Source organism: Megascapheus bottae, chromosome 5, assembly GCF_031878675.1.
Source record: "Megascapheus bottae isolate mThoBot1 chromosome 5, mThoBot2.hap1, whole genome shotgun sequence".
Taxonomy (NCBI): domain Eukaryota; kingdom Metazoa; phylum Chordata; class Mammalia; order Rodentia; family Geomyidae; genus Megascapheus; species Megascapheus bottae.
Window position 1 is genome coordinate 81878500 of NC_143513.1, and position 22291 is coordinate 81900790.

A 22291-nucleotide genomic window follows, 5' to 3' on the forward strand; every position below is an offset into this window, starting at 1 on the left:
ACAGGGTGGGGCCCAGTGACTTGAGTCTTGCCGAATGGAACGAGGGGTCCATTCCATGCCCAGCACTCGACTCCCCAAAACCAGGCAATCCTGGCCAAAAGTAGTCGTAAGCAGCTGCACTTCCAGCCCTACTTCTGGGCAGACTCCACAAGCCCCAGTCCTCACAGCACTGAGAGAACCATGCCCCACTCATGTCACACAGGAAGATCTGAGCCCACCCCGGGCGCTCATGAGACTCCGTGGTTGGTGCCAGGCCTCTGCATGAACACAGAGGGCTGTCGTGGGCTCTGTCTCACACCTGCCGCTTGGCAGCTGGCTCTATAGGGCCAGTGTTTGTAGAGGGTCACAGCTGTTTTAAAGCCAGAGAAACCAAGAGGTGAATGCTTTTGGCATGACTCTGAGGAAGAATTCAGGCTAAACCCAAAGAGGCTGCCTGGCAAAGGTGGGGGATGCGAGCCTCTGGGTCCACCAGGGGAGGGGAGGTCAGCAAGCCCTGGCATCTCTCTTCCCATCTCCAAGGTCACTCAGAGAATTTGGCCAGTCTAGAATGAAGGACCCAGGGCAGGAACTCTACCACTGCTGGAAGCAGGAACCACTCCCAGCTAGCCGGGCAAGTCTCCATCTCAGGACCCCCCCAGCAAGACTGGAGAGAAGACTCTTCCTTCAGTCATCGGATGAAAACCCCGATGACAAGGCCAAAATTCACAGGCTCGCTCCTGCCTCAATGACCTGTCATTCTGGGCTCTGCTGCTCTACTTGGGCCAAGTGAGATCTCTGAGTGTTGTCCCCCAGCCTCTGATATGAAGGACACAAGGCTCTCCCCGCTCTGCTTTCCCCGTTCTCCCTACCACCTCCTCTTCTTCTCTCCTTCCCTCCCCTTCCTTCCTCCCTTTCTCTCCCACCTCTCTCTTGCCTTCCTGCAGAGCATTGGTCTCACAGAACTAAACTATGTATCCTTTAGCTGGCTCAAGTGACCTGCTAGCCTGCCACGCACCGGTAGCTCACATCTATAACCCCAGCTACAGCAGGGGCTGAGATCTGAGGACTGTGATCCCACGCCAGCCTAGACAACAAAGTCCCTGAGATTCTTATCTTTAGTTAAAGCAAAAAGCCAGATATAGAGGCATGGATCAAGGGGCAAAGTGTCATCCTTAAGTGAAAAAAAAAATCTAAGTAAAAGCATGGGGCCAAATTCAAGCCCCAGTACCAGGACAAAAAAAAAAAATGTTTTAAAGAGTTCCTCTGCTATACTTACCAGGGGCCAGCCAGCTGATGGGGGGCCCCCGGTGATTGGTGTCACGAGCCGGGGACCCCACCATGTCATTCTCCATCACCACTTCGAAGTTGAGGATGAACATGATGACAGCGCCATCCTCATTCTTCACAGGTACCACATCCACCAGACACAGGAAGCAGCTCCCTGGGGGGGGGTGACAAAGGCTGTGATGGAACCAAGGGTTCCCCCCACAAGAAACGGGACACAAAGCCAGCCAGGATGGGCCCCAAAACCAAAGGAGCCAAACGATTCTGCTCCTCACCTCCCCAGCCCCCTCTTCCTCTGCGGCATCTGCTGCCCTGACCCCATGCCTCAGGCACGTGCCCGCCAGTCTGCACTGCTTCCCACATGCTGCTTGCATGGCTCTTCTCTCCCGCTCTGCCTATCGTACTTCCCAGCCCACCTTCTTATGCGCATCCTCTCACATCTCTCCCCTCCGTGTTTACATCTGTCTCCCTATCCTTTCCACACGTTCGTTTTCCCATCGCTCAGAGCAGTGCACTCCAGTGTCATGTCCACAGCCTTTAGCTCCAGGATCTCTGGGCCCAGACCTCAGCTCTGCTGCTTGATGACATATACATTTTTCTGAACACGTTCAGCGTCCCTGTTAAACAGGAAAGACGAGGCACATTTTCCTTGCCTATAAAATGAGACTTACAATGATTCTTTCCCCATGCACTGGAAAACTGACTCAATGGTCACCTGCTAAGTGCTCTGGGCAAGGGCAATGACACCACAGACAGCTGGCTACTGCTGGCTGTCTCTGTTCTCTCTAGATTAGCTCCCAGCCGTTGTGTCTGTCCACACAAGGTAAGCACAGAGTTGAAAGCAAGAGTTTCAAAACCTCTGTAACAATTTGGCAGTGCCACAGTCCCCAAACATGTGGTCTTGTAGCTGCCGTGTGACACAGTCGAAACAAAGAAAACCAGCCCTACACCAAAGAGTCTGACCATCTCCCCTGGTCTTGTCCCTGCTCTTAATTCTCTCCCTCCTCTTCACAGGTCCCCTCAGCTCCTTCGAGGGCACATGGCCCCATCTGCTGGAAATCCTCCTTGATGAGTCACAAGGGCACAGGGACATCCTGTTCCTTCTCCTCTGGGGACCCACAGGGACTCGGGAATGTTCTCAGCTCCTGCGCTCGTCTCAGCCCCCCCCCCCCCGCCATCCACCTGTCTTCTCTACCTCCTGGCCCACATCACGTAGAACCGTGCCCGCTGGCCCATCCAGTCAGTGGTGGCATAGTGGTATCAGCGAGGAGGTAGTCATGGGTGGAAAGGAGGTGGCAGAGTGTGTCAGTCACATTCAATCCTTAGTAGCCCAGACTCAGCCCTTTGGCTGGCCTCTCCACTTCCCAGAGCGCCCCAAGCTAATCCCCCCCTCCCCTGCCAACCCCACCTCTGGTCTAGGCTGGCAGCAGGGGACTGACAGCGGCGGTGGCTCGGGTCAAGGGAGGCTTGGTATCCCTGGCACTTGGAGCAGGTGCCCGATGCCGGCAGCCAGGCTGAGGCACTGGTGGGAGGGGTGGTTGTGGAGGGGGAAGCGATGTCAGCTGCGGGCCAGGAGGCCAGCTGGGACAGGCGTGGCTCCTAGAAGACCCTGGCTTGGTGCGGTGCAGACTTTCTGGGGACAGGGCTGGCTTGCAGACTAGCAGGATGCTATCGTAGGACCTTTAAACCCAACAGCACAGCCCTGAATAAGGAAGGGCTGCGCCCCAGAGGGGCTGGCCAGGAGCTCTCGCCCCACCCCGTGACCTTTCCACTCACCACATCCCAGACCCTCACTGCCCTCCAAGAGTTCTGAGTGCAGGGGTGCGGCCTGGGTCTCCCTCCAGCAGCTGCTCTTGTCCCCTGACCTCCGGCCTCTGACACAGCTGTGGTGTTGGAGCCGCAGGGTGCTGGCCCAGCTGGAGACCGTTTGGCACCCAGACAGCCCGCCTGGAGTTTATGCCCTAATATGGTGATGGCCAGCAGCAGCCTGAGCAGGAACTGGTCTCCTCAGGACTACGGACAAGGAGACCTCGGCCCTGGGGACCCCGGCATCCACTCCCGGGAGCCCCACGCCACAGTCCTCACCTGAAGACCTGTCTCAGAAGCCTGGAGCCAGAACCAAGATGACTCCTTCAGAGGGCTCAGGGACGCCGTTCCCCACACAGAGCCCCGCAGGGTCTGCCCTTGAGTCTTAGCACCCCATGCTCACTTCAGACCAGGCTACTATTCGGCAAGAGAAGCCCGCCCGTCACTCTGAAGCCACCCAGACGGGAACCCCACATCTCACATTCCTGCGATCTGACCCTAGCAGCTCAAAACCACCAAACCCTTACGATGCAGAAACTCCAGGTAGGCCTCTGCTACCACATACCACACAAGCCAGCTCCTAGAAGCATGCGCGGGCGCGAACACACACGCAAACACACACACACACACACACACACACACACACACACACACACACCCTCCCTTTGGTGACTCTCAAGGAATTTTTCCTTTCAAATAATCCTATCAAAGGACTAGTTATTCCAAAAATGTGAAGCCCAGCCCTGCCTGATCACGGGGAGACAGAATTGGGAATGGAAGGAAAGAAAGTTGGGGGCCAAGTAGGTTCCAGGCTCCCTAGGCAGCGCCATCTCACCATCACCAGCTCCAGTTCTCCAACACAGCCTGCTGACCCCCACATCCACCCCGTCACTGGCTAGAAGTGTGGAGGGTCCCAGAGAGCAAAAGGTCATCCAGGCCCAGAATTGTTAGGGGTTGACATTGGCACAGAACAAATAGCAAGCTTGTGGGAAGTTCCAGGACTCTGCTTCCCCGAAGAGAAGAAATACATGAGCAAGGACCCCCTGGCCTGGCAGGATGTGAACAATCCAGCCCACCGCCCGCCCTGGCCCTCCCTCAGCCCCAGAAGCCCAGCCACCCCTCCCACTTGCCCCAGTTCCCAACCACCCATTGCACCCAGGATAGAGATGGCCTCAGGAAGAGCCAGGAGGATGCTGGGAGAGGCCGCAGTTCCACTGAAAGCCACTCTGTGGCAGGCATGCTCCAAGAGCACTCTGGGAAGGAGGGGGCTGCAGGACAGGCTGGAGGGGGCAGCAGGGAGCCAGATTCCCAGTCTCACCTGGAAGAGAGCTTTGTGCATTGTTAGAAGACCCTTGGTCAGTCACTTTGTGGTGCGCTGTAGTGCTGCCTGTGTCACGAGGTGAGCAAGCCATCCCTGCAGGGCCCATGGGGTGATGAGCTAACACAGGCAAGGCTCAAAGGCTGGCTCAAGAGAGCCTCATAATGGTGGAATGGTGCCAGGGCCAGCCTGCCACTCCTCCTCCCATCCTCATCTCTAGCCAGGCAGAAGAGCCCTCACTCTAAGTAAGGAAAGCTCCACACCTAGCCCAGACCTGCTCCCAATCTGGGATGGAGATAAGGAAAAGGGAGGCAGGCAGGCATTGATAACTGCTTGCCCAGATTGCTTATACTATGAAAGCTTTTGGTTCTCATGGCTGGGTGAGGCGGCCAGGCCATTCTTCCCAGAAGACCCTCAAAGACCATGCCGTCCACTGAAGGTCACTTGAGGGGAGGGGGGCAGGAGAAAGAAGCCTGGGATACAACTAGGCCTGGACCTACTCCAGGTGCAGCATGTATGCCTTCCACGGGAAGGTCACCATTGTTCAGACTGCAACATCTGGCTTTCTGTTCCTTGATGCCAACATTCACCTGGCAGAGCACTCACCCTGCCTGGCTTCCTGGCCTTTCAAGGGTCCTGTACCTCACCAATCCCCACCTCTGAGCTCTCCTGGCGTGGGACAACCCCCAGAGAGCAGCTATGCTTCACTCTACCAATCAGGCCTTATGTATCAAGGCAGAACCAGACAGGAAAAGGCCTGCAAATGCCCTGAGCCAGCCTTAGACAGGGTCCTGGGATCCGTGACTCAGCTGGCTTACCTGTAAGCCAGGTATCCTCACAACTTCCTCAGTACATACAGGGGTCACTGAGCACATCCACAAAGGTGAGGCACTGGAAGAAACACGACCAGCACAACAGCAGACTGGATGGAGGGAGAGGACACACCAGACCGTGGAAGAGTCCTGGGGGGCTGGCCATTCTTCCCACACCATCAAGACACCTGGACCCTGGCCCTCCTCTGGTTTGCTGTGTAGCTCTTGGGTGGGTCGCCCACCTCAGGGCTTAGGCTCTGTGGGTACCACAGGGACAAGTGGCTCCTGCCCCTGGGTGCCAGATGAAACGACAGATGGCCTTGTGGAAGCATTTGGAACTATAACGAGGCAGGGTGGCAGGTCCCTGCAGGAAAGGTGACCTCGCACGTCCTTCTCTGGTGGCCTCCTGCCTCACCCTAAGCAGAAGGAGCAATACCCAGAATGGGCCCAAAGTCAGCCTGAGGGCAGGAGGCTGGGGCTGCAGCGGCCCTGTCCGCCCCCAGGCAGAGGCTGTCTCCAGAGGAGCAGAGGCCCAGGACTGTGCAGTGTCAGGTTATATTTAGCCTGGTGGCGGCGACAGGAAGATGCAGCAGGAGCTGCTTCTGGCGGGGGGCCACGGTGTCACCAACACCACTCTCATGGGGAGCTGAAGCCCTAGGGATGGGCTAGGCTATTGCAGGCTCAGGGGACCAAGCCAGTTCGTAAGTGTGGGGGTGTGGTATGTGTAGGGGTGTGTGTGTGTGTGTGTGTGTGTGTGAGAGAGAGAGAGAGAGAGAGAGAGAGAGAGAGAGAGAGAGAGAGAGAACATCCATGCTCCTACTCTGGAAACTGAGACCTACAATGCTGAGTTTCCTGATGCAAAGGCTTGAGAGAGAACAGTTAGGCTACGAAAGTATCGTTACAGACAGGTTCCTCTACCTGACCTTCCAGTTACTACGGACAGAGGCTGCACAAATGAGGCAGTAACGCGCCAGGCATTCATTATATTTCCGAGCCTTCGACTGCCTCGGCCCCTTCCCTGTGATACCACCCCCTTTGTCACAGCAAGGGCACACAGCTGTCACTGTCCCCTGGGCTCCACTAGTGCCCCACACAGCTTCCAGGACTTGGCTCCCAACATATCCTAGAGGGCCTGAAAGGCAAAAAGAAGCCCAGTGCTAGCTCGTCCATCAGTCATTAAGGCAGGCAATATCTTTGTCTCTTTCCTTCTCTTTTTTTTTTTGTGCAGGTACTAGACCTTAGACTCTGGGCCTGGGTGCTACACTTAAGCTTTCTCACTCAAGGATAGTGTTCTGCTATTTGAGCTACACCTCTACTTCTGGCTTTTTGCTGGTTAACTGGAGATAAGACTCTCACAAACTTTTTTACTTGTGCTGGCTTCAAACTGTGATCCTCAGATCTCAGCCTCCTGAGTAGCTAGTATTACAGACAGACATGAGCTACCAGCACCCTGCTGCCTTCTTGAACGTTAAGCCAAAAATATAATCCCTCACTGATCTGCCCTCCCACAAGGCTCTGAAAAACATTTGGTGCAGATATACATGCCTGTTTAAACCCCTTGAAAAGTTGGAGTATTCAAGATTGAAATATGTGACCACAACCCAAACATAGTCAAAGCTGGTGTTACTTTTTTTTTCCAATCCTAGGGCTTGAACTCAGGGCCTGAGCACTGTCCTTGGGCTTTCTCAAGGCTAGAGCTCTACCACTTGAGCCACAGCACCATTTCAAGCTTTTTACTACGTATGTGGCACTGAGGAATTGAACCCGGATCTCTGTGCATGCTAGACAAACACTCTACCACTAGGCCAAACCCCCAGTCCCAAGGCTGGTGTTATTTTGATGATCAGCTCCTTAGAGAGCGAACCTAAGTAATGATCCAAGTACATTATATGTATGTATATAAATATCACAATAAAACCCCTCATACAATTAGGATATGTTATGCTCATGTAGGGGGAGAGGGAGAGAGACTGAAGAACAAGAGAGCTCAGTAAGAGTTCCAGATATTAGATCAGTTCACAAGATACATAGCTTTTCTCTACAGCAGTCATAAACAATTTCAAAAGTAACAAAAGCTAAAAATTTTACAGGAACCAGGCCAGGAGTGTGGCCTAGTGGTAGAGTGCTTGCCTAGCATGCACAAAGATCCGGGTTCAATTCCTAGGTACCACATACATAGAAAAAAGCCAGAAGTGGTGCTGAGGCTCAAGTGGTAGAGCTCTAGCCTTGAGAAAATCCAAGGACAGTGCTCAGGCCCTGAGCTCAAGCCCAGGACTGGCAAAAAAAAAAAAAAAAATTACAGGAACCAACCAAAAATGCACTACTGAACCAGGCAATGGTGGCTCATGCCTGTAATCCTAGATACTCAGGAGGCTAAGATCTGAGGATCAAGGTTCAAAGCCAGCCCATCCAGGAAAGTCCATGAGATGCTTATTTCTAATTTAACCACCAGAAAACCAGAAGTGGCACTGTGGTTCAAAGTGGTAGAGCACTAGCCTTGAGCAAAAGAGCTCAGGGACTGCACCCAGGTTCCAAGTTCAAGCCCCACCACTGACAGAAAAAAAAGCACTACTGAGATGCTAGTCACTCTAACTACTCAAGAGATTGCAGCATGAGAACTGTGGTTCAAAGCCAGCCCAAGCAGAAAAGCCATGAGGCTTTTATCTCTGTAAAACCACCAAACAAATAAAGACAAGTGGAGCTGTTGCTCAAGTGCTAGAGTGCTAGCCTGGAGCAAAAATGCTGAGTTCAAGCCCCAGGGCCAGGACACACACACACACACACACACACACACACACACATCACAGAATGAAATAGTGGAGAAACAAAACCTTAAAATAATAAAAGATACAGAACTGATCTAGTAAAAATGAAGAGACAGCCTAATCTCTTAACTGAGACAACCACCGTAAATAATTCTCCCAAAATTAACTTACAAAAATTGATTGAAGGGCCAGGAGTCTGGCCTCTTAGTAGAGTGCCTGCCTAGCATGCACAAAGGCCTGGATTCAATTCCTTGGTACCACATACACAGAAAAGGCCGGAAGTGGTACTGTGGCTCAAGTGGTGAAACGATAGCCTTGAGAAAGCACAAGGACAGGGCCCAGGCCCTGAGTTCAAGCCCCAGGACCAGAAAAAAAATTGATTGAATTCTGGTCAAGATTGTAGTAGGAGGAAAAGAATTACAGAAATTATAGTAGGAGGTTGTGGCAGGAGGATCATGAATTCTAGTTCAGCCTAGATTACTATTTTTTTAATCAACCAACTGATCAATAAATGGGGGGAAAAAAAACAAGGGTTCACCTAGGCGACACTAGCTATGAGACCACAGCTTTGTTGTTGTTGCTGTTTAATATAGGTCTCATGCAAAAGCAGACACATATTTGGGAACTGACTAGAATGTCAGAGGCAGATCCACGGCTATGTGGAAAATTAACCTCCGCTGAAGGTGACCCCAGGAATCAATGGAAAAAAACAGATGAGATGGGTTAGGAAAGTTGGCTCATCACATGGAACAAGTACAACTTGATCTCGACTTGAGGCTGCGTCCCTGGAGCACCGGGATGGATTCAAGACCCAACCAAAGAAGGGGGACCAGTGAACGCGAGGGAAGGGGCCAGCAGACCCCAGACCTCGCCGTGGAGATGCAGCTCTGCAGCATGAACAAAGCTAAAAATCAACTATGTGTTTTCTATTAAAATTAAGTATGGCTGTTGAATAAACTGAAGCGATACTAATAGAAAGAAGATACGTAACTCAGTAACAGAGTTAATATGTGCAATATATATTGAACATTAACAGCACTCATGGATGGTTTTAGAATAGGCAATCGACTCCTGCAAATTCACCCGCAGAAACAAAAGCAGCAGCCTCAACAGAAAGAGATGAACAATCCACAGGAACTAAATCCAGAAAGGCTATGAAACCTAAGAGATACTCAGCCTTCCTAGAAATCAAAGAAATGCAAATTAAGGCAACAAGGTGTCACTTTCACCTATTACACTAGGGAAAAAAAATTGAGCGAGGTGAATGACACCAATTGTGGCAGTGATATGGGCTTATAGGAATCTCATGGCCTGATTAGGAAGCAGATGGACAAGTGTCGTCAGGTAGCAGTAGACACTCCCGAGATCCTGTGACCCAGCAATGCCACCCAGGACATGCAGCCCACAGGCAGCCTCACAGGTGTATGGAAGGGTCCAGGTCCTCAGATGTTCACTGCAGTATCAATTCTCATGGCAAGGAAGTGGAGAAAATCTAGGCCCTTCTCCAGGAGAAGAGACACACAAGACACGTAGATGTATTCCCCAGAATGGGAAGCCACAGGCTAGACAGCGAATACAACTCACCTGGACTTAAAAACATACTCTGGGTAAGAAAAGTGGCCCAGCATTATTTACATAAATTCAATCTACATGCCTCTATCCAGACAAAACATACATTTGCAAGAACATATGCGAGCAACGCATTCACAGACAGTACACTTGAATAGTTGCCTATAGGGGGTGTCACGGGACTGGGAAGTGAGAGGAAAAAAGGAAAAGAGAAAATCAAATGAGAAAGTGGGAAATAAAAAAAAAAAAAAACATTAACATGAGTGTCGTGATTTTAGTCATTTGAGGAGAGAGGTGAGAAGATGCCGAGGGACAGGGAGAGTAACAGGCAGGCAGGAGGTGCCCAGAGTGAAGGCAGACGGGCTGGCCTCAGTCCTGACAGCAGGACTGGTAGCCACCTGGGTGGCATCTGTTGCATGCTCAGCCTGCTGCTGCATTGGGAAGTGCAGGGGACAGGTGCTTGGATCCCTTAGGAACAAGAGCTGAGCCAAATCCAGATTTCCTGAAACCCTGAGCCCACTGCATCCCCAAAGCGTCTCTGGGGAAAACAGCCTGTGCAAGGCTGTGAGACCGGGTTTCTCAAAGGTCACCTCAGGCCACCTCCCCCTTGTCCCACCTTGCACTGGCCCTGAAGGTCTCCCCAGCCTCCACGACCACTCCCAGCCTGGCCTTTTATTAACCCAAGGCTCTTCACACTATGACAGACTGACGCCCAGAGATGGGAAGTGATTTGCCCAAGATCACACAGCGCTGAACCCAAAACTATCCCCAAATCCCCTAACTCCCAGGACAGAGCTTCTGTCATGCAGTATTCATTCATTCATTCATTCATTTAGCAAACATGTAAAGTACTGAGCTCTGACTACATACTAAGTGCGTGGGTAGAAGAGAAGAAAACAAACAGCTCTCTCTGCCCTGCCTGAATTTTTTAAATTTTATTTTGTTGTTGGAATGATGTACAGAGGGGTTACAGTCACATTCATCAGATAGAGGGTCCATTACATCTTGAACATTCTTACCCCTTCCCATGTTTTTCTCCTGATTTCCCTCCCCCTGCCCTGCCTGAGTTTACAGTTGGGTGAGGGAAGATGAGCTGACAAGATGACCCAACACCAGGCCAAGTGAGAGGCAGGTGGAGGGGAGCGCCCTGCCAAGCCCTTCTGCAGCTAGGCCAGCAGACAATGGCTCACCTAGGAAAGGCCAAGCCCTGTGCCCATCCCGGAGGTCCGCACTGTGGGCCAGCAGCTGCGGAGGTCCCCGTGTCAGCACCTGTTCCAGGTGTCCTTCCAGGCTCCTCTGGGCCCTGAACCCCCACCCTGACCTCCCTACATGGCTAGGAGGTTGTGTCATGCCCCTCACCCACAGAGGGTCAGCAGATAGCACGGTGGCAAAGAGGAAACTGGGTCATTCCTACAGGACGCCTCTAAGAGGGCGTTTCAGGTCGCCTTGGGGGATGTTTAGGTGGGAAAGGGCCTTGTTGAACCTCTCAAATCTACACAGGAGCCACCGTAGGCTACAAGAGGCTTACCCATCTCATATCACCAAGCCAGCCCTCCTGTTACCCACAGTCTCCCTCCCCAGACCCCACAGCCATGGTCAACTCTGCTTCCTCCCAGACAGCCTTGGGCAAATATTTACATAGCTCCTCTCAGGGTTTGAGGGGAAATACAAGGAGAGACACAACATGGAGGAGCCGCCCACCCAACACTGTCCAGGCCCAGGACACAATGAGGACAAACAACACCGGCCAACCGCAGGGCTGCCTGCTGGCAAAGGTGGGGGCGGGGGAAACCATGCAAGAAGCTATCAATCAGGACCTGGGGGCCACAGGCCCCAGCAATAATGACAAAGCAGGGCCTGTTACTTAAAGGGACTGGGAGTAGAGAAGGTGAGGAAAGAGACAGCCTGGAGAGCACAGATGGTAAAGAGGAAGATGGGGGCCCAGAGGCATATGGCTGGCACCAGTAGGGCCTTATGAGTACCTGGGAGGCACAGCCTACGTCAGAAGCTGGCAGCCCGGTGGGAGCGGAGGGCACCACACACTAGGGGATAGGTCTGGCTCTCAAGTCCCTGCCCTTCCCCCTACTGCAGCATCAGCTGTTGCAAAGGGGGCCCTCTGACCTTGTTGCCATGGCAACTGGCCTGCAGCTGGAGTGGAGAAGCTGATAGACTCTTCTCCAGAGACACCCCGATCCCCACCCACGCACAGGCTCCGGGGGACACGAGGCATGGAGATAGGGCCAGGAGAATCAGTGGGTACTGGGGAGACAGAACCTATGAGACACAGGCCCACAGAACACAGACAAGGGGAGAGAAGGGCAAAGGCAAGAGGAAGGGTCAAGGATGTTGAAGGAAGAGAACACACAGAAAGAGGTAAAGACAAAGAGCCAGAGAGGGTCAGCCAGGCTGGAGACAAAGGCAGGGAGGGCCAAGTGGGAAGGGGTTGGGAGGACAAGACGATACAGCCCAGCAGGCAGGCAGAGCACGACACAGCACAGCAGTGAGGAAGCGACAGAGAGATGGAACAAAGAGCAGAGCAGCGAATGGAAGGGACAGAGAGGGGGACCTCCTCCAGGCTTCACGGAAGAGTCACACCCTGGAAATGGCAATGTCGGGGCACAGATGTGCATGCAGCCAGCACCTGCTGCTGGCCGTGCTGCACTGGGATATTATAGCCTGCCAGCCCCACACCACGGCTCTCATTCTCAATCCTACTTTCACCCTGGGTCTGACGTCGAGGGGCATTGGCAGAGGGCCAGGGAAGCCCCAGCACACTGCGTCCCTTCCTCCAGCCACACTCCCCCAGTCTAGCCCCTCCACTTCCCAGCAGTCCCAGCAACTAAATAATGGAGCTGTCTGGCTCCAGACCCTGAGACTGCACAGAGCTAGGCCAGAGGCACCGACACAGCCCAGCTGTCCTTGGCTGCTCCTGCCAGCAAAAAGCCCTGACTCCTCCCCAGGCACCCTGCCTCCCTGGGGCTACAACCAGGGACCCACTCCCCCAGGGCAGGCCCCAGCAGGCACCCCACAGAAAAGCCTGGACAGAAACAGGACAGGGCATGCCTCCCTCTACCTCTCCACCTGGCACACACACACACACACACACACACACACACACACACACACAGCCCAGGTTGAGCCAGAAGCTGACACCAAGGACTGTCTCGTAGCTCAGGAAGGGAAGGCTGAGAAAATTTGCCTACATTACCACAGGCCCTTGGAGCCAGGGTCAGTGGGGCCCCAGATGGTAGAAAGCCAAGCTATTTGGCCACTGAGAGTTACCTGATCCACATGGAAACTTGGTGAGAGCAAAGAAGGAGACAAGAGGCAGCATGCTAGCAGAGGGTTTTCTGGGTCGCTGCCCCACTTGGAGTAGTAACTACTCCCCAGAGCTTGAACTTGGGAGAGAACCTGGGTTGTAGACCAACCTCTCCACTAGTGACTCCCAGCTTCTCCTTCCATAACTCAAGGGGGGCTGGATTAAGTGACTGTCTAGATCATCAAGATTCTGGGATTGCTGCTGGCAAAGGGGGTCCCCGGCCTATCTTCTCCCAAAAGCAGTGGGCCTACTCATTTGGGAGGGGCCCACATATGCTGCCACTGAAGACAGCGCACTTATACCTGCTGCCAAGGCACCAAATCCACCAGCACAATCACAGAGGGACTAGAACAGGGTTTTACAGAGCAAGGCCCTGTTGTGGGCACTTTCTCAAAAGCTCTGCACTAGCCCAGGCATGGTGGCACAGGCTTATAGTCCCAGCCTTGGGGACACAGAAGCATGAAGATGGAGAATTCAAAGCAAGCTCGAGCTACACGATAAGACTTTCTCAAAGCAATAACAACAAAATCCCTCAAATATGCAAACTTTGTGTAAGAACATTATCCCAGAAGTAGAAATAAATTCAGAAAAGTCAACCAATTTAACCAGTGTTATATAATTTCCTTCATTATGTCTGAGCTTAGGACTTACATGCTCATATTCGTTTTATGAGTTGTGGTTTGGAAACTTTAAAAAAAATCTAATCGCATATGAAATAATGTGCAACATGGAGATAGACCTATAACACTCTGGTGTCATTTTCAAAATATGCCAGACAGCAGAACAGAAGGTTCTCATCAGACAGACATGGCCTTTATTCCCAGCCCTGCTGCTTTCTAGCTGGTGACTTGGAAAACTTCCTCAATTTCTCTGAACTTCAATGTCCTTGTCCATAAAATGAAGATTTTAAAAGGTCACTACCACTTAGGACTGTTGTGAAAATTGCACTAAATAACCAGTCATCCAGGGTCCAGCAGGTACAAATCACCCACTATTTCAGAGTATGAATGTGGCCCTTACTACCCACCAGACAGAACCCCGACCTACTGCAAGCAGAACCCCCTCTTCCACAAAGCCACAGTGACCATGTTCCCCAAGTGCTGTTCCGTGAGAAGGCCAACTATTACAAAGTGGTCTCCACCACCCGGGAGCGTGCATGGCAGAGGACCCGGGGACACTAGCTCTGCTTGAGGACAGTAATCTGTCCTGTAGATTGTTCCATATCCAGGAGCCCAGTTCTGAGGGCCCACAAGGGCGCAGTAAATGCTTCTGGGACATGTCCTGGGCTGGTGAAGACCCCTTCTCAGCCCTTTGATGCCCACAGGCCCTAAGCCATCTCACTGACTTCCTGAGCAGAACCTAGCCCAACAGGGCAGGCATGCTGCGGGAGCTGGCAGCCTCCAGCTCTGTTTATTCACTCTCCGGAAGCCCAGAGCAGCTGGGCTGGGAGGCGGTGGCTGAGCAGAGACACCTGGTGCAGGAGCTGCTGGTGGTGGCCAGGCGGGGCACTCACCAGATGAAACAAAAGGACAAAAGGAACCGAAGTCGTGGGAGGCACACACCAACCCCTATCCACAAATGGCAGAGCAGAAGAGAAAAGGGCCAGGAGAAGGGCAGCAGCTGTCCTCCCTGGCCTCACCTTCTTCCTGAACCAACCAATCACCGGATAGGGGTTATGTAGGGTGGAGTCCAGCGGTCAGCACCAGCCTGACCTCTCAGAGCCTTCAGCCGCGGCCCCCCTAGCTCATAGTGCCCAGGAGGAAGGGATCTGAGGGGCAGGCGGGCAGGCCCTCAGCCTGGCAGCCCCCATGGCCACCGGAAGAGCCACCCCACCGGCGTGGAAACGGCGCGGGCCCCGCCCCCGCCCAGGCCACGCCCCCATCGAGGCCCCGCCCCGGCCCGGCCCCGCCCTCGCCGAGGCCCCGCCCCCGCCGAGGCCCCGCCTACCATCTTTCCGGTAGAAGGCGATCTCCACTTTGCGCTCCTCCGCGCCCAGGAGGGCCTGCGCGATTTGCGCGGCGGCGCGGCGCTGCGTGCGCGGCCCGTGCAGGAAGTCGCAGGTGCAGGGCCGCTGCATCACCTCGGCCCGCGAGTAGCCGCACAGCTCGCAGAAGCCGTCGTTGCAGTAGATGACGGCGCAGTTCTCCACCCGAGCGTTGGCGATGATGAACTTGCGGCCTGGGGGGGGGGGGGGGGAGGCGGGGAAGGGCGAGCTCGTGAGCGGGGACTCCAGGCTCGGGGACTCCCATCCCCTTCCCACCTTCTCTCGTCACACACGTTCCGCATCAATGATCCAAGAGGGGACTGGGGTCCCCAGCCGGGCGAGAAAGCTGCTGTGCCCTGTCTGACACAGGTGCCTGAGCCCGGCAGGGCCTGGGCACGCCCCCGTCCCCCTGGCCAGCTTCGCGGCTTCCCTCGGGCAGGGCGCCAGCGCCCCCTCCGAGGCTGCCCGGGGCGGGTGTCAGCAACGCGTGTCAGCAGCCGCGGCGAAGGGATAAACACTGGGCCTGGAAAGGGAGCCTGGGAAGGGCCAGAGATGGCGGCCAGCCTTCCTTTTGCACTGGCTCCCCTGGCTTCTCCCTCTTGATGCCTGCTCGCTGGACTAAAGGTTCGATTCCTAGAAAACCACTCCCCAGCGTGCCTGCAGGCCCGGCTGGGTCAGTACCTGCCAAAACGTCCACACCCCATCCACTGGCAGACAGGGGCTGGGCCGTGGGTATGCCACGGAGGATGAGAGGTAACTACTGGGCACCTGTTATACTTTATCTCCCTGGATATTGGGCACCAGAGGAGGTGCCCCTGTTAGAGAGGAAGAAACTAAGGCCCGAGGTAAGTTCAGCAATGTGGCCAAGTCTTGTAGCTCACAAATGACAGTGCTAGCTTTTGAACACTGCCTTGCAGGAAGCAGAGGAATAGCCAGGGGTTACCAGCCAAACCCAAGGTCACTGGGAGCAAGGAAAATGACCCGTAACACCCAACCTTGGAAACCCCTCTGACCTAGGATGGGCCTAAGACTTTGGCCCATTTGCAAGAAAACAGGAGCAAGAGAATGAACCTCCAGAGCTTTAAGGCTTCTCTGTAGACCAGTCAGGGAGGGAAGCCCCCAGAGGACCCCATTCAGCTAAACTCACCCCATGCTTCCCCCAAGATCCAGGCCAGTAGGTGAGCAGCAGGCCTCCAGCAGCAGCCTGAGCTGGTGCCAGGCAAGGGATAAGAGCCTTCTATAAACCCAAGTTCCAGGCACTTAGCTTTTAAAGCAGAGGTTTTGGAGAAGTTGTTGGAACTCTCCTCATCCCTCACCTGCTGGCTCTGCCCCCAGGCTGAACAACCAGCAGGGCAAGGCCCAAGCTGCCACAGCAGGCTTTCCCTGAGACTGGTGGCCATCAGACATGTCTGTCCTACTGTCTTCCTCTGCCATTCTTCCTGGCTTCAAATACATTAACCTTTTGGAGTTGGGTCATCTTTATGTCAGTTCTTAAATGCCCCCCCCCAAAAGAAACTTCTTCCACAGGCATCCGTAGGACTGGGCTGGGACTGTAAAGTCCCTCTGATTCTGACTCATCCCATCTCAGCTCGAGACAGTCCAGAGCACAAGCCACACATGGGGAAAGCCACGGCTTGTCCTCCTTCCTAGGCCTGAAAGAAAAGAGCACATTTCTTCGAAGGCAAGGCCCCCTCCACCCCTCCTTACTAAGATCCTGGAATACCAGGACAAAAGGGACTTAGAAAGCCCTTGTGACCTGCCTCCTCCTCCACAGATGGGGAAGCTTAGGCCCAGAGATGAGAGGCACTCAAGGTCACAGAGCAGTCAGTAGCAGAGGTGGGGCCAGAAGCCAAGCCTCCCCAATCCCCTCCTAAGTCTTTCCCAGGTACCTCCTGTGCCTACTCAGCCTCCCCCATGGTGGGAAGGAAAGCCCAGGACCTGCTCCCAAGCCCCAGGCTTACACCAGTGTCACTGTCTCCACCCTCTCTGATCACCCTGTTCCTCAGCTGGAGACAATGCTGCCCATCCAGCTGACCCCTCCCCCACCACAGCACCAGCACAAGTTGTCCTGTGGGCACAGGTCATGCATGGGCAAGGAATGTCACCCCCTTCCCAGTCCCAGGGCCCTTGGCAGTCACACCTATTGTGGCACATGCATCCTTGAGGACAGGCATACGAATGCCCAGAACATTCACCTAGCTTGGGACACTTCTGGAAACCACTGCTTCCAGACTGTCATTAGGGGTGCTGTAGTTCCTATAAGAAGCTTTGGGGAGAGCGCCCATGACAGTAAAATTCACACCAGGGATGTGGCACACCATAGCCAGCTCAGCCCTAGGTCACCCTCTTAGCACAGGACCCACAATCAGGAGCCTTGTCAAAGACACCTCCCCCTGCCCATGGGGGGTCAAACTCATGACCCTGGCCTCAGGTCACTGACACACTCCAGGCACTGCGCCTGCATCCTCGGCTTTCAAGTCTGACAACACAGTCAAGCTTGTGACTCTACACTTTCAGTGCACACACACACACAGCCCCATAAACTTCAGGCACTCAGAGTTGGGGGACACCTGCCTATTCCCGTCCCACCTCCCTTCCCGGCACACTCGGGTGTCACACAAACTCTGCATCCCAAAAGTCGAGCTCCAGACACCGTGGACCGCGCCCACCGCCCGCTGGCACCCGGGCCGCGGGCTGGAGCCCCCCACGGACTCGCCCGGGGCGCTGCGCACGGCCCAGGCACGCCCCCCACCCCGTCCGCGCTCCGGAAGGCTCGACCCGCCCCCGCCCCCCGCCCCGCCCCGCCCCCACTCACTCTGGCCCTCGAACTTGCGGATGATGGTGTCCAGGAAGGTGTTCTGCGGCGCGACGTGGCCCCTCCGCACCGGCATCCTGAGCCCATGGGCGGGCCGGACTGGCCCCCACCCACCCCGGCCCGCCCCGGCCCGGCACTACGCTTCGGGTGGCCCGGCCGGGCCGTGGTCCGCGCCCCCCCAACCCCGCGGCCAAGCTGAGCCCGGGCGGGGCCGGGTGTGGACTGCGGGCTCGGGGTGCCCGCTCGGACCGCGGCCCGGGCCTGGAGCTGCCCGGGCTCGAGGCGCCCGGCCGCCCGCACACCTGTCTGCGGGCCCCCGCAGAGCCGCCGGCTCCGTTCCGACGCGTCCCCGAGGCTGCGCTCCGCCCGTGCGCCCGGCTCCCGGCTCCCGCCCGCCCGCCCGCCGCGCCGACAGCCGCTCCGGCGCCCGCGGCTCGGGCAGCGCCTGCGGCTCGGCCCGGCCGCGGAAGGGTTAAGGCGGCGCGCGCCCCTCGGGCTCCGGCCCCCGCCTCCCGGCCCCCTCCCGCCCGCCCGCCGCCCGCCGCCCCGCCCTCTCCCCCCCCACCCCGAGCGCCCGCCCTTCCCATTGGCTGAGCCGCCCGAGCGCTCCCCCAACCCCAGCCCCCGGCTCCGCGGCGGAGCCCCCGGGACTCGCGCGTCCGAGAGGGGGAAGGGACCCGGGCGGGGGCGGGGGGCGGGGAGGGGAGCGGCGCGGACAGGTGCGACGGCCGGCCGGGAGGCGGCGCGGAGACCCGGGCGGGGGCCGAGGGTCGGTTCCGCGCGCCCCGCTTCCCCACGGCGCTCGCCGCGCGCACTCCGGGCCTGCCGCGGGGGCCAGGGCGAGGCCTGGGCTCCGAAGACCGGGCAGGGCCGGGGGAACCCCGGGGAGGCGGGACAGGCCCCAGGCCCGCGGGTCTTGGAGAGCAGGGCGGCCTCGGCGGGCACAGCCCCCCGCACGCACGCGGTCCCCCCGGGTTATGTGCGCCCGTGGAGGGGGCCACGCCTGGACAGACGTTCTGACAAGACCTGCGGCCTCCTCGCCCCCCGAGCTCATGGTTCCAGCCCCGGGCCCCGGCGTGAGCCGCCAGCCGGCCGGGCCCGGGGCCCAGCGGCGCCGGCCCCTCCCCCGCCAGCTGGCTCGCTCCAGCTGCAGCGCCCTTATTTAGGCAAGGAGGTCTGAGGATGCTCAAGGGCAGGCAGACCGTCCGCCTGCCGCCTGCCCTCGGCCAGCCCACCCCCTGCCCGGTCTGAGTCCGGGTCCTCGGGCCGGGGTGTCCCTGAGCCCAGGCACGGCCTGGCTAGACAGGCCAGAGCGGGTGGCGAGTGTTGACAGCTGAGCAGGCCAGCGAGCGGGGAGGAGTCGGCAGCTGAGCGGGCTGCAGGTCCCCTCCCCTGCCTGCAGCCTGGATCAGAGGCCTGTCAAGATGGATGGGGCCACGTGGGGACTCCTGAGGCCTTGCAGCTGCCACTGTCCTTGCAGTAAGGGGGCTGAGTCTTGTCACCATGGGATTTAGGGGGGAGGGGAGGAACAAAGGACAAAAGAGGAGAACAGTCTGGAAGGAGGGAGGCGGGTCACCGGGAGACCACCCTACCCAAGCTCTCACTTTCCACCCAGGAGCAAAAAGACGCCAACATTAGGGCCAAATGGGGCCAGTGGCCAGCAGATGACACTTTTTTATTTGCTGGTGGGTGGGCAGTGAGTCAGGGAGGCTGCCGGTGGGAGAGAAGGAGGTGGCTCCACCAGCTGATGCTAAAAAAGTCCAGAGGCTCCCGCCTGCACAGTCATCTCCGAGGCCCTCTCCACCTTCCGCAGCTCTTTCACTCACACCAGGATGCCCAGGGCCTTCCGTCCCACAGCTCCCCACCCCTGGTGACTTGACATATCTCTGAGTTCACAACTGGCACAGCCCTGCCTGGTGCCACAGCCACCTCCACCCCACACCGCAGGGGTCGCCTGCCATGTGTGAGTGGACCGGCTTCCCTTCCAGGGTGGAGATGTGAGAAACACTAAGGAAGGCTAAAGTGCCCATGGAGAGAAAGAGAATGGAAGAGGACATTTGCTGCCCTTCTTCCCAGGGCTCCACAGGGAAGGGTTTCTCATCTGACCTGGCCGGCAGCCAGGAAGGGTAGGAAGCCACATTCCTGGGGCAGGTGTCTGCTCGTAGCCCAGATGGAACAGAAGAGTTGAGGGACTCTCCCTCTCCTAGCGAGAGGACTGGCCAGAGCTCTCCTCTAGCTGGAGAGCTGTCCCTCCGCCTCAGGAAAGCTAGACGTCTGTCTCTCTGTCTCTGTCTCTGAGTCAAATGGAGATTTCTGACTTCCTTAGAAACTCAGGAGAGCCTGAAGGCAGCCCACCATCCGCCCCCACAGCCAAGGACTGAAACAAGTTAGACTGTGAGAAGGACACGCTTCCCCCAGGCATCCTCCCTGGGCATTAACAACAAGCTAGTGGAGAGGAAGCTTTCCCACCCCCACCAACTAACCTCTCCCGGTCCCCTCCAGATCCAAGGACAGAAAAGTACCCAAACCATGACAAGTGCTTCTAGAATCTCCCCATCCCCACTGCAGGCCTTTGTCAAGAACCATTCCTGGGAAGAACTCTCCCTCACCCTGCCTGTGACTGAGGGAAGGGAGAGGCTGTATTTACAGTGAGACATATAGGCTCCTCCCAGCTCCCTGAAAGAGACAATTTAGGGAGAAGAGTCTGCAGAAAACATCCTGCCCACCCCGCTCTCTGCTCCTGTTCAGTCTGAGGGAGTGGAGCCAGGATTTCCTGGGAGGAAAGAAGTAATTGAAGCCTATCCCTGCTGGTGGGCCCCCAAGGATGAGACCAAGCCAGACACAGCAAAAATCAGGCTCAGGAGAGCAAGTGATACTCACAGGGGACTGGGAAGCAGTTCCAGGCAGACAGGCACGGGGGAGACAGCTTCTGGAGGAATGGCTCCTTGGAAGCCCCAAGGGAGGAAGGGCATGGAAGCCCAGACTGTGGGGGCAGGGCAGGCAGAGGGGGCTTTGTTCCGTGCAATCGGGTTTCAGATGTGAACTAGAGGTGGAGGAGAAGAGAAATCAGAAGCAGGTGCTGAGAGCAAGACAGGGAAAGGTGGAGAGACAAAAGAATCCAACTCAAACCCATAGTCAAAAGTCAGTGTTTCCTTCCCTCACTGGCTCTATGTGTAGGCCTCCTGCCAGCTGCTGCCATACCAAGGTCTTTTCCCACTCCTCTCCCCCATGGATGGGTTACGTTCCTGGCTTGGTGGTATCAGAAGGTCAAGGTACTGGAGACTGGCATGAAGGACAGTTGACTTCTTGTTCCAGTTCTGCTACTAGTCGTGTCAACAAATGTTTCCTGGAGACCTTATGGCACCAGGGGTGGGAGTTGCTGGTGCCAAGTCTGTGGGGTACGTGGGGGGGGGGTCAGTCTAGTGAGATTTGAGACAGGTGCTAGGCAGACAAAAACTGTGCAGTCTCTCAGCTGCAGAAGTCTGGAAGGGCTGGGGGCGGGGCAGACTTCAGAGCAGGGCCTTGAAGACTGAAGACCAGCAGAAGCAATATGAGTAAAGGTGTACAGATGGAGAATGGAGGCCAGGGGTACGAACGAAACAGATGCAGTGAAATGGAACAGTAGGCTGGCTGTGGAATAGAACTTTTTGTCAGTATGCAGCAGAAATGCATTATCCACAAATGTAGAAATTGTGTTTGCCTTGGTCCAGATGAGCCTAAGAGTAGGTATCCAATAATTATTTTTGGTGAATTAATGAAACTAAGAAAGTAATTTAGCTAACTGCTACTGCCTAAAAGCCCTCCCCAAACCCAATGGCTTCAATCAGTGACAGGGTTACTTTGCTCATGGCCCTGCAATTGGGGCAGGTTCCGCCAGGACCGCTTGTCTCTGACTCTCTCCAGGTGTGGGACTGGAAAGCTTATTTCCTCATGCTTGTTCCTGGGACCTCAGCTCAGACTGGAGTTAGATATCCACCTTGAAGCCTTTGGGGCATGTCCCATAGCAAGACCAAGCAGCATCGGAATGACCTTCAGTAACTTAACCTTGAAATGTCACACAAAAGAACTTCTGCCATCATTATTAGATTTGGAGACAAAACATAGACCCCCCCAATCTCTCAATGGATGACTGTCACTGTTATATGGGGTGGGGGAAGCATGTGCAAGGCAAAACACTATCATAGTCCTTCATACACATTTATTTCAGACTAAAACTAAATGAAAAGGAAGAGTATTAAGACGGGAGACGGCCTTGATCGCTTCCCCACATATCCACTGTATCATCACTTCAAAGTCTACTGGCAATAGGCAAACTATGAGTTGACCTCTGCTGCCAAGAAATTCATAATCTAACTGAGGAGAGAAGACAGATAGACAGGAATGCCATGAAAACCTTCTGGTGCTACTGCTGAGACGTGGAGAGAAGCTCACTGGGGTAGCTTCAAAGGACTGGAAAATATTAAGAAACAAGCCAGGCTTTTAGGTATTCTGTTAGAGAAGCTGGCCCTGGAGGAGCTCTCAAGTTCTCTTGGCAACTCCGTCCTCCTAGCCTGGCTGGAGCTCTGTCTCTGTCCAAGGTGCTGAAAGCTCTAGATGCCAGGCTGGGCAGGAAACCAGGAAGGGCAACACAGGTGACCAGA

General features: G+C 55.6%; 1 protein-coding gene across 1 annotated transcript in view; it reads right to left on the bottom strand.

Annotated features, from left to right (window-relative positions):
• Kcnh2 (potassium voltage-gated channel subfamily H member 2) overlaps nt 1–17895 on the bottom strand; it is a 31737-nt gene extending 13842 nt beyond the window's left edge. Inside the window, exons 1-3 of the mRNA XM_090333529.1 lie at nt 17652–17895; nt 14800–15030; nt 1256–1420 (exon numbers count right to left, since the gene is read on the bottom strand). Coding sequence (XP_090189655.1) covers nt 1256–1420; nt 14800–15030; nt 17652–17727 — 472 coding nt within the window. The 5' untranslated portion in view covers nt 17728–17895. The remainder of the gene's footprint in view (nt 1–1255; nt 1421–14799; nt 15031–17651) is intronic.
• Between the last annotated feature and the right edge of the window lie 4396 nt (nt 17896–22291).